The following is a 13,859-nucleotide window of genomic DNA, read 5'->3' as shown; positions in this document are numbered from 1 at the left end:
ACACCACAGCATATCAAACCAGCGCCAACCGGTTTGGCTGAATTAAAAAGCTCCACCACGTTTAATTACGCCAAAAAATTATTACTATTGTGAACTGAGTACTTGACTTCATGTTTATAAGAAAATGCTATTTTTTTTACAGTTCTGAATGGAAAGTTAAAAGATAGACTGATAATCAAAAATAATGATAATATTAATAATTTCTTACATGTTTGCCTGAAAGTAAAACAAATACTGTATACTTAATTACATTTTGTCATAGTCGATCAGAACCAGTGGACTGAAAAGAAGCTCAACTGTTCAAATGCTTGTCACTTTTGGTAAATTAAATAAAAAATACGATATGTAAATTCTCCCCATTTCCACTGTATATGTTTCTGGCTTTGTAAATAACAGTGTATATTCATTGCATAATATTTTATATTTTCTTGGTTTTATTTATATGGAATCTGCTTTAGGAACGGTGATTGGTTGGGGGTGGGATGGGGCCTACATATGTCGCTCACGGTGCGTCTACTTCCATTGTGGCCCCATCACACATTTACAACACACTCACAGACATGCAAACTCATACACAAACACCTCCCTTAACCCAATCCCGCCTCTTGTGCTCACCCTCCTCCCTTTAGCCCCTCCTGTATCTGCAGTTTTCCTGTCCTCTATTTTCCTCTTGATGACAAAATGAATTTGCATATTTTTCCCAGGGAGTGCTCGTTAGAATGCATAAACATGAACCTGCTATAGCTTTCTGCCATGGTATCTCCTGATGCAAAGGGAGGCACAGACAGGCTGCATCGCAGGAAGACATGTGGCCTGAGTCTGGGTTGTGATTGGCATTTGGAATCAGTTCATCCTTCTCATTCTTAACTCAAGGATATGGAAAAAGTCTTTGTCAGCCATTTTTCTTTGTTTCTATATAAGCTGTTAGGAAGAATAAAATGTATTTAGGTTTGTTTGTTACAATGTATAATAACATATGGGGTAGTTTTAAGCAGTACTTACAAAAATAACATATGATTATATTTAAGAAATCATGACTGACTTTCTCCCTTGTTTAAAGGGGCAGACAAGCCTTGAAATCATATTACTAAGGAAGGTTAAGCAGCACAAAAGCAATGCAGTGGACCCTAATTATTTATCTGTCAAAAGTTAGGCTAATGTCAGGGCTTTATTTAAAAACAAATCCACATTTGTTTTAGATTTCAACTTTAAAGAGCAAAAACCAACATACACATCTAAAATATATTTGTCTTTAATGTTGTTATAAATATTTATACACAGAAAGCAGAAACATGAATGTGTTACAGTGACTTCTGGTCATTCATTCCTTTGCCAATTTATATCCCTATTTAGAACCGCTTCCTACTTCCATCTTATTCCAAAAAAAAAAAAAAACGGTTCATACCCATGTACTTAAACCATGGCACTTCAGTTTATTTTGTTGAAGTATCTTCATGAATCACAAAAATTGCTCAAAATCTCACGTTCAATTACATTGAACTGTATGTTATTACCTGAAAGCTCTATTTATCTTTATTTTGGTTGTGATCCCCATTTGGGCTTAGGACCACAGTTTAAACTAAAATAACTATAAGCGACCTCCTGGTCATGGATATTATTCACTGGAGTGTTATAACAGCAATCCCTCATAGTAGACTACGAGTGGTATATAGAAACATACTTTACATCATCAGCTGTCAAAGCTCCCTGACGCATATGAGTTGACACATGGTCTGTATTAAATCTACAGTGGTAGACGGCACCCATTCCTACCTGAAAAGGTCAGGCATAAAACGACCAAAACTGCAAAGGCGCCACATAATGCAAAACTGCAAAACCTTAAACAAATGATTAAATAATCTGGCAGATCATAGTCATATCGTCACAAAAATGCATTACATCTATTTAAAAGATCAATTGCACTCTAAATATTACAATTTCTGTGATGGACTGCCGATCTGTCCAGGCTGTACCCTGCCTCCCGCCCAGTGACTGGTCAGACAACAGCTACCCCGCAACCCTTCAAGGACAAGCGGGTGCAGACAATGAAAGGATGGATCTAACAATTTACAAATCAAAATCAGAACCCATAATACTAAATCAACAAGCAAAATTCCTAATGAAATTACTGGTGCCTACCACTTGGTGCATACCGCCCAGCATCATAATAAATGTTTTGATGCTGAGTTTGGTCCAAAATGCATCAGCTTTGGGCTTTAAAGCCAATTTGGAGTCAGGAACCAATCTTTGTAATAAATGAACAATGAAAAAGCCAATTTTTTAAAAGCAAACATCTACGACTGAATGCAAGTTAATTATACTCACAGTAGTTAAAATACCAGTATTAGCCAACAGTAGCTCAAAGTATCTGTTATGCCAGCAGCAGTTTATATGCTATCAATAGCCAAATGCTAACAATAGCATGTTAGGTATCGTTAGCAAAGATGGTCCATTATGCTAAAATTAGATAATAGGACAGCATTAGAAAACACTACTAGCATATTAAAATGCTATCATTAGCTAATATGCTATATTAACATGTATCTGACTCATGCTATCCTTTTACAAACAGCAGCCTATATGTTATCATGTGAAAAGTACAGCATACATATTTGCAATCAATAATGAACATTACTATGCTAAAGTTAGATAATATCAAAGCTTCATTTGTCTTTGTAACTTATTATATAAAATACTGAGACAGTTCGTCTTGAATGCATATTTTTTTCTCATTTCGGGGGCTAAAGTAACATTACTTTTTTTTTTTTCTTTACACAAAGATCACTGCATAATTTATGTATTAGAAACTGTAGCGTTTGACATTTGCTGATCAAAAAAAGCAAATAAAGAAACATGACCTTTTAAGTACCTCTTGATTATGCAATTAATTCATCTAGTGTAACAGCAGTATATTAATTTCTGATTTGAGGTTGTTTTGTAAAAGCTCAAACATTCACATTCTAAACTATAAAAAGGAGAAATCCCTTTGCTAATATTGCATGATATAATACAGGCCAACCAATTGAGCAATGCTTCTATCCCCTAATCATCCATGTGTCATGGTGTACTTGGGCAAAAAACTGTAACATTTTTGATGCATTAAGTCAAATGAAAAGAAAGCTAGTGCTCCATTTTACATACACATTTTAATAAACAAACATACATTGTAAAGTGTTCAGGGGAACACTGAAACAGAGATCTAAGCCCAAAAATGATGAATATAAAGTTATTTTTATTCAACTGAGTGCAAAGAGGATTGGGCGGCTGACGAAGGTGGAGACCTCGGCGGCCCGATCCCCGGATGCTTAGGCTGGCTCTAGGGACGTGGAATGTCACCTCACTGGGGGGGAAGGAGCCTGAGCTGGTGCGGGAGGTGGAGAGATATCGACTAGAAATAGTCGGGCTTGCCTCCACGCACAGCGTGGGCTCTGGAACCCATCTCCTCGAGAGGGGCTGGACTCTCTTCTACTCTGGAGTGGCCCGCGGGGAGAGGCGGCGGGCTGGGGTGGGTTTGCTTGTTGCCCCCCAGCTCAGCCGTCTCGTGTTGGGGTTTACCCCAGTGGATGAGAGGGTCGCATCCCTGCACCTTCGGGTTGGGGAGAGGTCTCTGACTATCATTTCGGCCTACGGGCCGAGTGGTAGTGCAGAGTACCCAGCCTTCTTGGTGTCCCTCTTGGTGGGGCTGGATAGTGCCCCTCCTGGGGACTCCATTATTCTGCTGGGGGACTTCAACGCCCACGTGGGAAACAACAGTGACACCTGGAGAGGCGTGATTGAGAGGAATGGCCTCCCCGACCTGAATCCAAGCGGTGTTTTGTTATTGGACTTCTGTGCTAGTCACGGATTGTCCATAATGAACACCATGTGCAAACATAAGGGTGTCCATCAGTGTCCTTGGCACCAGGACACCCTAGGCAGGAGGTCAATGATCGACTTTGTTGTCGTATCATCAGACCTTCGGCCGCATGTTTTGGACACTCGGGTGAAGAGAGGAGCTGAGCTGTCCTGAGTTGGATCCGCTGGAAGAGGAGAAAGCCGGACAGACTTGGCAGGCCCAAGCGCATAGTGAGGGTCTGCTGGGAGCGTCTGGCGGACCCCTTGGCCAGGGATGTATTCAACTCTCACCTCCAGGAGAGCTTTGACCAGATTCCGAGGGATGTTGGAGACATAGAGTCCGAATGGACCATGTTCTCCACATCTATTGTCGATGCTGCTGCCCAAAGCTGCGGCCGTAAGGTCTGCGGTGCCTGTCGCGGCGGCAATCCCCGAACCCGGTGGTGGACACCGGCAGTAAGGGACGCTGTCAAGCTGAAGAAGGAGTCCTATCGGCTGTGGTTGGCTTGTGGGACTCCTGAGGCGGCTGACGGGTACCGTGGGGCCAAGCGTGCCGCGGCCCGGGCGGTGTCAGAGGCAAAAACTCGGACCTGGGAGGAGTTCGGTGAGGCCATGGAGAAGGACTACCGGTTGGCCCTGAAGTGATTCTGGCAAACAGTCCGGCGCCTCAGGAGGGGGAAGCAGTGCTTCGCCAACACTGTTTACAGTGTGGGTGGGGAGCTGCTGACCTCGACTGGGGACATTATCGGCCGGTGGAAGGAGTACTTCGAGGATCTCCTCAATCCTGCCATCAGGCATTCCCTGGTGGAAACAGAGGCTGGGGACTCGGGGTTGGACTCTTTCATCACCCAGGCTGAAGTCACCGAGGTGGTTAAAAAGCTCTGTGGTGGCAAGGCTTCGGGGTTGTATGAGATCCGCCCTGAGTACCTCAAGTCTTTGGATGTTGTGGGGCTGTCATGGTTGACATGCCTCTTCAACATTGCGTGGTGGACGGGGACAATGCCTTTGGATTGGCAAACTAGGGTGGTGGTCCCCCTACATAACAAGGGTGACCGGAGGGTGTGTTCCAACTATAGGGGGATCACACTCCTCAGCCTCCCTGGTAAGGCCTACGCCAGGGCATTGGAGAGGAGAGTCCGACCGATAGTCGAACCCCGGCTTCAGGAGGAGCAGTGTGTTTTTCGTCCCGGCCGTGGGACACTGGACCAGCTCTATACCCTCTACAGGGTACTCGAGGGTTCATGGGAGTTTGCCCAACCGGTCCACATGTGTTTTGTGGGCCTGGAGAAAGCATTCGACTGTGTCCCTTGTGATGCCCTGTGGGGGTGCTCCAGGAGTATGGAATCGGTGACTCTTTACTAGGGGCCTTCCGGTCTCTGTACAAGCGGAGCAGGAGTTTGGTTCGCATTGCCGGCACTAAGTCGGACCTATTCCCGGTGCATGTTGGACTCCGGCAGGGCTGCCCTTTGTCACCGGTCCTGTTCATAACTTTTATGGACAGGATTTCTAGGCGCAGCCAAGGGCCGGAGGGGGTCTGGTTTGGGGACCAGAGGATTTCGTCTCTTCTTTTTGCAGATGACGTGGTCCTGCAGGACCCATCTAGCCAAGACCTACAGCATGCATTGGAGTGGTTCGCAGCCGAGTGTGAAGTGGCTGGGATGAAGATCAGCCCCTCCAAGTCCGAGGTCATGGTTCTCGACCGGAAAAGGGTAGCTTGTCCTCTTCAGGTTGGAGGGGAGTTCCTGCCTCAAGTGGAGGAGTTTAAGTATCTCGGGGTCTTGTTCACGAGTGAGGGAAGAATGGAGCGGGAGATCAACAGACGGATCGGTGCGGCTGCCACAGTAATGGGGGCGCTGTGCCGGTCCGTTGTGGTGAAGAAAGAGTTGAGCCGAAAAGCGAAGCTCTCGATTTACCGGTTGGTCTACGTTCCTACCCTCACCTATGGCCATGAACTTTGGGTCATGACCGAAAGAACGAGATCCTGGATACAAGCGGCTGAAATGAGCTTCCTCCGTAGGGTGGCCGGGCACTCCCTTAGAGATAGGGTGAGGAGTTCGGCCATCCGGGAGGGGCTCGGAGTAGAGCCGCTACTCCTCCACATCGAGAGGAGCCGGTTGAGGTGGCTCGGGCATCTATACCAGATGCCTCCTGTATGCCTTCCTCGGGAGGTGTTCCAGGCACGTCCCACCAGGGGGAGGCCGAGGGGACGGTCCAGGACACGCTGGAGGGACTATGTCTCTCGGCTGGCCTGGGAACGCCTTGGGCTCCCCCTGGAGGAGCTGGAGGAGGTGTCTGGGGAGAGGGACGTCTGGGCGTCTCTGCTGAGTCTGCTGCCCTGTGACCCGGTCCCGAATAAGCGGAAGACGACGAGTACAAGTATTCAACTGAGAAAGATAATAGGATAGGAAATGACACAGGCATCTCTCGAAAGACAATAAAACCATATCAAAAGGGCAATAATTATAAAAAACAGATTTTTATTTAGCATTTTACTAAAAAAATTGCATTTAAAAATTATGCATATACAATTTTCTTTGCATTACAGCAATCCAATATAATCGCTGGCCAGCTTTTGCCTGTTTCCACTGATCTTTTAATGATTTATCTTTAGATGAGCTCTGAGTCTCTGTGGTTGGAACTTCTCCTTGCCATCACCCTTGTTTTTTAGGTCCCTCTGCAGATTCTCCATCACTTTCAACTTTGTTTGGCCCCTCCAAAACATTACTTCTAGTCAAAAGAAATATGTTGGTAAAATTAAAAGGCCCCTTTAAAACTAATTCTGCAAGGGGTATGAATAATTACATGAACATAAGCTTAATCAATTTAATCAATCATACATTATATGAATTGTACAATACATATTGGTTCAGAACAAGTAAGACTTTCAATAAAACCTATTTTCTATGTGCTACAATTTAGGTAATGAAATAGACAACAAAAAAACAGCATCCAATATAAGCACATGTTGAATAAAAATATTTCCTTCTGGTAAGACGTATGAAGACGAATGAGATTTGTTCTTTCCATGTATTTCACATTTACTTACTTAATCTTCAGTCTCCAATAGACCTGTCTTTATTAGGAAGGAGTACTTCAGTCCCTGGCTCTGATGCTGCTACCCTAGCAGATAATAGCAGGCATTATTTTTCAGTCATCTACAGTACAGTGCCTTGCAAAAGTATTCAAACCCTTTTGAACTTCACCACATTTTATTGTGCTACATCTGCAAACTTCAGTTCATTTTAATGATTTTTTATTAACACACCAAACTCAAATAGTTTATAATCCTGAATTGATCAAACATTACATGGTTTTCAGTATTTTTTTCAAATAAACATCTGAAAGGTGTGGCACATACATGTAGTCTGTCCCTTTAGCTCTCAGGCAACAGTGGATACAGAAAACTTGTGACGGAGGTATTCTGGTCTTATGAGACCAAAACTGAGTTTTTCAGCCTACATGCAAGAATGCAGTGTGTGCCTGAAAACTATCACTGCATGGCTCCTGGGACACATCACATTTAATGATGGGTGTAGAGTCATGCTGTGGGGATGCCTTTCTTCACCAGGGACAGGGGAGCTGGTCAGAATTGATGAGAGGATGAATGGAGCTAAATACAGGGCAATTCTGAAAGGCAACCAATTGCAAAATACTTGAGACTGGGCCAAATGTTTGCCTTTCAGCAGGACAACAATATAGAGCCAGAGATACAATAGAATAGTTTGGATGAAAGTATCTGTTAAGAAGATCAGTCAAAGTCCAGACCTAAACATAAATGAGAATCTGTGGCAAGACTTGAAAACTGATGTTAATTGACAATTTCCATCCTTTGTGACTGCAATTTGCTAAAAAGAATGAGAAAGAACTTGAAAATCTGCTACAGACATACCCCAAAGGCTTTGCAACTGTAACTGCAGCAACAGGGTTTTCTGCAAAATATTGGCTAAGTTGGGTTGAAACCACTGCATAGCACACATTTGTTTTTGTTAAAGTATTTTGAAAACTGTATATAATTGTTATTCCTCTTTCAAAATAACAGGAAATAGAATATGCTATAATATACATTGAAGTTTGTGGTTGCAACATGATGAAATGTGAAAAACATTCAATGGGTATGAATACTTTTTCATGGCATAATCTAAATATCAAACAAAATCTGTTTTGTGCTCAGAAAAATTAATTTAGAAAATGTTTGCCCACTAAATATGTGTATCTCTATTTGATATTTGCTGCTATATATTTCAATTAATTTGAATATGAATAGATAATTATTGCCAAAGGCAAAATATGTCTGATACTAAATATGCTTTATTCGCTTAAGAGGGTAAGAAACTGCTGTCCAGTTCAGCCACTGAGCCAAAAATCCCTATATGATAAACTATGGACTAGGAACATGGCTTAGGGTAATCAGGAAGATAAACAGAAATAATATTTTGTTTTCATTTCAGAACAAAAAGCCTCTCATTGTTTTATATCTAGTGCATGGTTATCACGACTATCTGCTTCGTGCATCCTTTAGATTAGATAACGCAGTGTTCTTTATATGCATTTCTTAATAGCATAATTTGCAAATAAGCACAGGTGCATTGAACGGAATGCACCGTGGAGTCGTTAGCTAGAGAGGTGTAAAGCCCCTCCAACAAGGCCGCTGAACATTTACCAGTCGCCCCGTTAATCGCCCGCAAGCGCACCGCGTTCTCTCATTCATTTAACTCGCCTACTGTAAACTGTGCTCAACGTAGTGAATTCAATACTATGGCAAACACACCACACTACTACCAGCTCCAGCAGCATGCTCCGAACTCCAATGTTTTTGTATCCACCCGCCTCGCAAAACTTCAGTGACGTTTCACAAAAGAGGGCCAATAGGACCTCGTCTTCTATTAGGACAATGAAAAGCCCCCGACCAATCCGAAGAGCGACAGAGCAGGCGCTGGCCAATGGCGGCCAAGCCCCGTCGAGAGTAATGTTGAGCGAGCTGAAGACTGAAGACACTGCGTATCGCCTGTGCTCCCTCATAGACAGCCATTGCAGAGCATTGAGATCCAGCGATAGTCAGTTGGTAAGTATTGTACACACGAATATTTTAAGTGTTTCAAATGATGAAAATGGAGATAACAATCCTGAACAGCTTACTTATGTGTTTGCCTTGGTCGAACATGGAAGAATGTTTGTGTTTTTAGAAATATATATATTGCGAGACAGCTTTAAAAATAACATAAAAATAGCCGGCTTCAATCAGGTAACATCACATTACTCTGCCTGAGAGTGTAAGGTAGAGGCTCTGTTTAAAAAAAAAAAAAAAAAAAAGGAAGAAATAAAAATTAACCCTGATTAAATTCGATGAAAATTGCGTATTATGGTAAATACGAATAATTTTGTATATTACAGTCGTCTTGTTTTAAAGAAATGAAGTCGAAACAAATTCTAGTTATCGTGTAAAAATTAAAAGAATGTCTAGCGGACAACACGATAGGCGACAATGGTAGAAGACTCACCGTTAGCTAGCCATTGCAGTGTATTGCGAAGCTGAACGCCTGTCATGTGAAGACCGAGAAGAGTTCAGGTCAGAATTAAAGCCATAAAAAATCACGAAAGATCAAGAAAAATTGATGCCATCTCAAAATATGTTCGGATGATTATTTGTTTGCAAAACTTCACCTGCTAAGATAGTGGAAAAAAAATAAAAAAATTACCTCGCGATCTGCGCTTTACTGTAATGGCTGACTGTATTCGCATAGGAAACAAGGCAGCGAGGCAAATGGGAAGCCAGGGATAGAGCCGCAGTTCGCTTCAACTTTTTCTACCCGGGTTTTCTCGAGAAATAAACCGACAACTATTAAATGTAACCACGGCAAAATAAAGTTCAATCTTTCGTGAATCGAATGCCACCGCGGGGGTATTTTTCCGACGTTTGCAAAGGGTTGCAATCGGGTCTTGAAATGAAGTAGTCGCCCGCGGTCGCTCTGCCCTCTATTGCATGCAGTGCAATGGCTGTGCGCTGACACAAAGAGAAGGAGCCATATTCTCCATGTTAGTGGATGAAGACGAGCGGCCATTAGGAGCTCATAGAAACCAAGTCAGTAGCACAGCCCGCTCATAGACACAGCACAGACCCAATGTATTACTATACAAGGCGGCTAGTGCAATAGGAATCAATCGGGGGAAATATTTTGACAGGATCGCCGGCTTTTTGGACGTTTTTGTCGCGTTGCAAAGCGAACTGGGAGGCGGGAGGAGACATTTGAGGGGGACTTTCTTTCATGAAGGAGGCATTCTCACAAAATGGAAGAAGAAATATTGCCGTCGTTGTTCACCTCCTTTTCCTCAACGAGAGCCTTAGATGCGCCATTACTACTCCGCTCGACGCAGCTTTAGTTGGGACTTACAGTAGCTTTTAATGGGCGGAAAACGACGGGTTTTAACAGTTTTTTTTTGTTTGTTTTTTTTTTTTTAGCTGATTCACAGAGAAGGAAAAAACGGACACATTTAAAGGAGAGGTGTTTTATCACATAACAACGCATTTTTAAGTATGATACTTTGAATAAACACGCATATTCTTAAAAAAAAAATAACTTTTTTTATCGAACTTATATTTTCAAATAAAAATATTAACCGGTGCCACAGAGGGGGTTCTTTTTAGTCCATTTTCATTTGTTTTTTAAAAAACTACATTCAATATTTATTCGAGGTTTAGGGTTTCTCAGTTGAACTTGGGAAAACTTTTCTGTCTGAGTGATTTGACGTTTTAAAGGCAGTTTGGAGCCAGTGAGTTTTATGTTTGGGGGCCACCATGCAGATTGCGTCAGTAAATAAAGTCATTTTCAGCGTCTTTTCTAGGCGGTTTATTTTAGTGCGCTGCGTTAAGTGGTCCTGATTCGGTTTGACAGCCGGGTTGGGGAGGAGAGAGGGAAGGGGGGCTTTCATAGATGCTCTTACTTTAATGTAGGGCGTTGCAGTTGGTGATGGAAGTGAAAACAATAACACATTATTTTTTATTTGAGCTAATCTATAATTTAACCCCGGGTTTTCAAAGAGTAGGTCTACCTAGCATGCCATTTGCTGGAGAGGCAATTGATCAGCTATAATTGTGATCATTTATTTTAATTTCTATATTAATTAAATGCATCAAAAAATGTCTGATGGCTGATACACGCATCAAACCACACCGTGTGTTTTAATGTACCTTTCTTTGTTTTTAATATAAAAAAAAAACAGGTGCATATTTAGCATTTGAAGATTGATTTGACCCTCAATCATTCGTTTTTAGATACTGCCATCAAGATGGGGAAAGATCCAACTAAACCGAGGGGGAAGATGTCCTCCTATGCCTACTTTGTCCAGACCTGCAGAGAGGAGCATAAGAAGAAACACCCTGATGCATCAGTGAACTTTGCAGAGTTCTCCAAGAAGTGCTCTGAGCGATGGAAGGTAGTACAAGTTTATAATGACCTGTTACTGTTTGCAATTAGGCAAAATAACCAGGAAAAGATGAGAAATTAGTTTGTGCCCTGAGGTTGTTGCAGAAGGTAGGTCAATCATCAAGCTACTTCTCTGCTTTCAGACAATGTCGGCCAAGGAGAAGGGCAAATTTGAAGACATGGCGAAGCAAGATAAGGCTCGCTACGAGAGGGAGATGATGAGCTACGTGCCTGCTAGGGGTGGCAAGAAGAAGAAGTTCAAGGACCCCAATGCTCCCAAGAGACCCCCGTATGTACCATTTGATAGAGTTCAAGTCAACCACAGTGTTTGAGCAAATTTGTTTGTTTAAATACACCCTCAATCTCTCTTCTTTTTTTTTTCTCGCTCTCTCTCCCACAGATCTGCTTTCTTCATCTTTTGCTCAGAGTTCCGCCCTAAGGTGAAAGGTGAGAGCCCTGGTCTCACCATTGGAGATGTCGCCAAGAGGCTGGGCGAGATGTGGAATAGCACCTGTGCAGAGGACAAGCAGCCCTATGAGAAGAAGGCAGCTAAACTGAAGGAGAAATATGAGAAGGTAAATAGACAAAGAAATCTCTTGCATGATGCGCTCTCCTAATGAAAGCCCAACCATGAGTTCAACATATTTTATTCCTTCCCAGGACATCGCAGCTTACCGTGCTAAGGGCAAAACAAGCAGCGCACCGGCAAAGGCCCCCGCCAAGGCCGAGAAGGATGACGACGACGACGATGAAGACGACGACGAGGAGGAAGAGGACGACGATGACGAGGATGATGATTAGAATGGCGGGCAATCTATAGTGGTCATTTTCTTGTTTATAAAGCATTTAACCCCCTTGTCCACACTTCACTTGCTAAATGAAAATACAATAGTAACAAAGGGGTAAAAAAAACAACAAAATGAGTAAAACAAAAAAAAATTAATGCCAACATAAAGGCTGTGTATATCGGTTGTTTTTATGCTGTACAGTTTTTCTTTTTTTTCTTTTTTTCCCCTTTTTTGTATAGTTAACACTACACATGTATGGTGTCTGTATCCTTCTGCCAGTCTTATTTTCTTCCCAGTGGTAGTTTTTCTAGACCACTATCCTGCCTGGTACACTGTAAAGGGGGTGGGCTTGCAGTATTTCCCTTAGCTAGCAGTGCACAGCACATAAAAACGTCGGAGTTAGATCTGAGTGTTTCCTTCAAATTTTTTTTTTCTTTGTGTGTTTTTATTTCAAACATGTCATCAGAATTGACGTATCACGGTTATTTTACTGATCTTTCTGTACCACGGTAATCCTAAAAAAAAAATAATAATAAAAAAACTTGTTTATTGTTGAACTTTAAATTGCTTCTGATGTCAATAAACTTTTTTTTTAATAAAATGGATTTTGTGCTGTGTGATGGGAAATCTTATCTAGTGTGACCTTCAGCTTTAGCAGGAAGTAAAATATAAATTGGGGTGGCATGGTTTATTGAAAATGTAAAATAATATTGATTGCTAAAAAAGAAAAATAGACGTTTTATGTCCTTTTCTGTCCATCTATAAACTCCACCGCTGCCTGAGCTCTAGCATCTTGGTCAGGTGTGGGCATAAAACATGGTGGTCTTGCTCCATCTTATTTATGTGATCTCACACACCTGTAAGAAAGCGCCTCAATAAACCAGACAAGTTTCTCCTGGATCTTCAGAGATCCAGACTAAAATGTAAAGGTGATCGGGCCAAAATAGTGGAATAGTTCACAACTGCATATTTTTACCCATCTATGCTATTATTCCATTAAATGTCTTAAATGTACTATCTTTAGTTAATGGATTAAGTAACATATGAGACCCTACATTTCGTTTTTAGGGTTCCTTGATGGCTTTTTGTAGTTGTTTAAATCAGAATACCCTTTGTCATTGACACAAGTACAACGAAATTGAGTAAAAACTATCTGGTCTGTGCATACAGCAATAAATAAATTATGTCAAATAGAAAAATAAAAGCAGTAGTTAAAAAGATAAAACATTCATACTGATTGAAGATTCCTATTATTGCATTTCCCTTTACATTCTGGCTGTGTGGAGTTTAGCTATTGCTGTTCGATAGAAACTGTTGGAATCTGCTTGTCCTTGCTTTAATTGATCTGCAGCATCTGTCGATGCTGAGGCTGAGAACCGAAGATGTATGTTGACCCAATCTGACCCCCTGGCTGCGACCCGACAGGAAGCTGTGGATCCACATGCAGGTGGAGTGGGGCAGTCCAATGTCCCTCAGTTTGTCCACCAGTCTGCTGGAGATGACGGTGTTGAATGCAGAGCTGAAGTCCACAAAAAGCAGCCGCACGTAGCTCCCCCGCTGTTCTTGATGGGACAGTGCAGCATGAAAGGCTGTGGCTACTGCATCCTCGGTGGATCCATTAGCCCTGTACCCAAAATGGTGGGGGTAGAACCTTTTGACGAAGATTGATGTGATATTAGCCCTATCCAGACATTAAAAGCATTTCATGACCATTGGTGTCAGTACAACTCCCCAGTAGTCATTAAGACTGGAATTGTGGGGTTTCTTGGGTAGGGGGGACAATGATGGAGGATTTCAGACAGGGTGGTACAATGGA

At 42.3% G+C, this 13,859-nt stretch overlaps 1 protein-coding gene and 1 long non-coding RNA gene across 8 annotated transcripts; one reads left to right on the top strand and one right to left on the bottom strand.

The window, feature by feature from the left end:
- Positions 1 to 143: 143 nt before the first annotated feature.
- LOC124876613 lies at positions 144 to 9,913 on the bottom strand. Of its 7 annotated transcripts, none has more exons than XR_007040339.1 (3): positions 9,333 to 9,913; positions 6,881 to 6,949; positions 144 to 2,020 (listed from the first exon to the last, which is right to left on the bottom strand). It is a non-coding gene; the product is annotated as an uncharacterized LOC124876613 (long non-coding RNA). The 7 variants fall into 7 exon arrangements; XR_007040338.1 differs by lacking the exon at positions 144 to 2,020 and adding an exon at positions 6,295 to 6,561 and having other exon boundaries at positions 6,877 to 6,954; XR_007040335.1 differs by lacking the exon at positions 144 to 2,020 and adding an exon at positions 6,295 to 6,561 and having other exon boundaries at positions 6,881 to 6,954.
- Positions 8,745 to 12,644, top strand: LOC124876612 (high mobility group protein B1-like). Its single transcript, XM_047379534.1, has 5 exons — positions 8,745 to 8,896; positions 11,105 to 11,265; positions 11,399 to 11,544; positions 11,656 to 11,830; positions 11,916 to 12,644. The coding sequence occupies exons 2-5, from the start codon at positions 11,119 to 11,121 to the stop codon at positions 12,054 to 12,056; spliced, it is 609 nt and encodes a 202-aa protein (XP_047235490.1). The 5' UTR covers positions 8,745 to 8,896; positions 11,105 to 11,118; the 3' UTR covers positions 12,057 to 12,644.
- Positions 12,645 to 13,859: the final 1,215 nt, after the last annotated feature.

This window comes from Girardinichthys multiradiatus, chromosome 11 (assembly GCF_021462225.1).
Source record: "Girardinichthys multiradiatus isolate DD_20200921_A chromosome 11, DD_fGirMul_XY1, whole genome shotgun sequence".
Classification (NCBI taxonomy): domain Eukaryota; kingdom Metazoa; phylum Chordata; class Actinopteri; order Cyprinodontiformes; family Goodeidae; genus Girardinichthys; species Girardinichthys multiradiatus.
The sequence above is the reverse complement of the archived record's forward strand: the minus strand, read 5'-3'. Positions and strand labels throughout refer to the sequence as shown.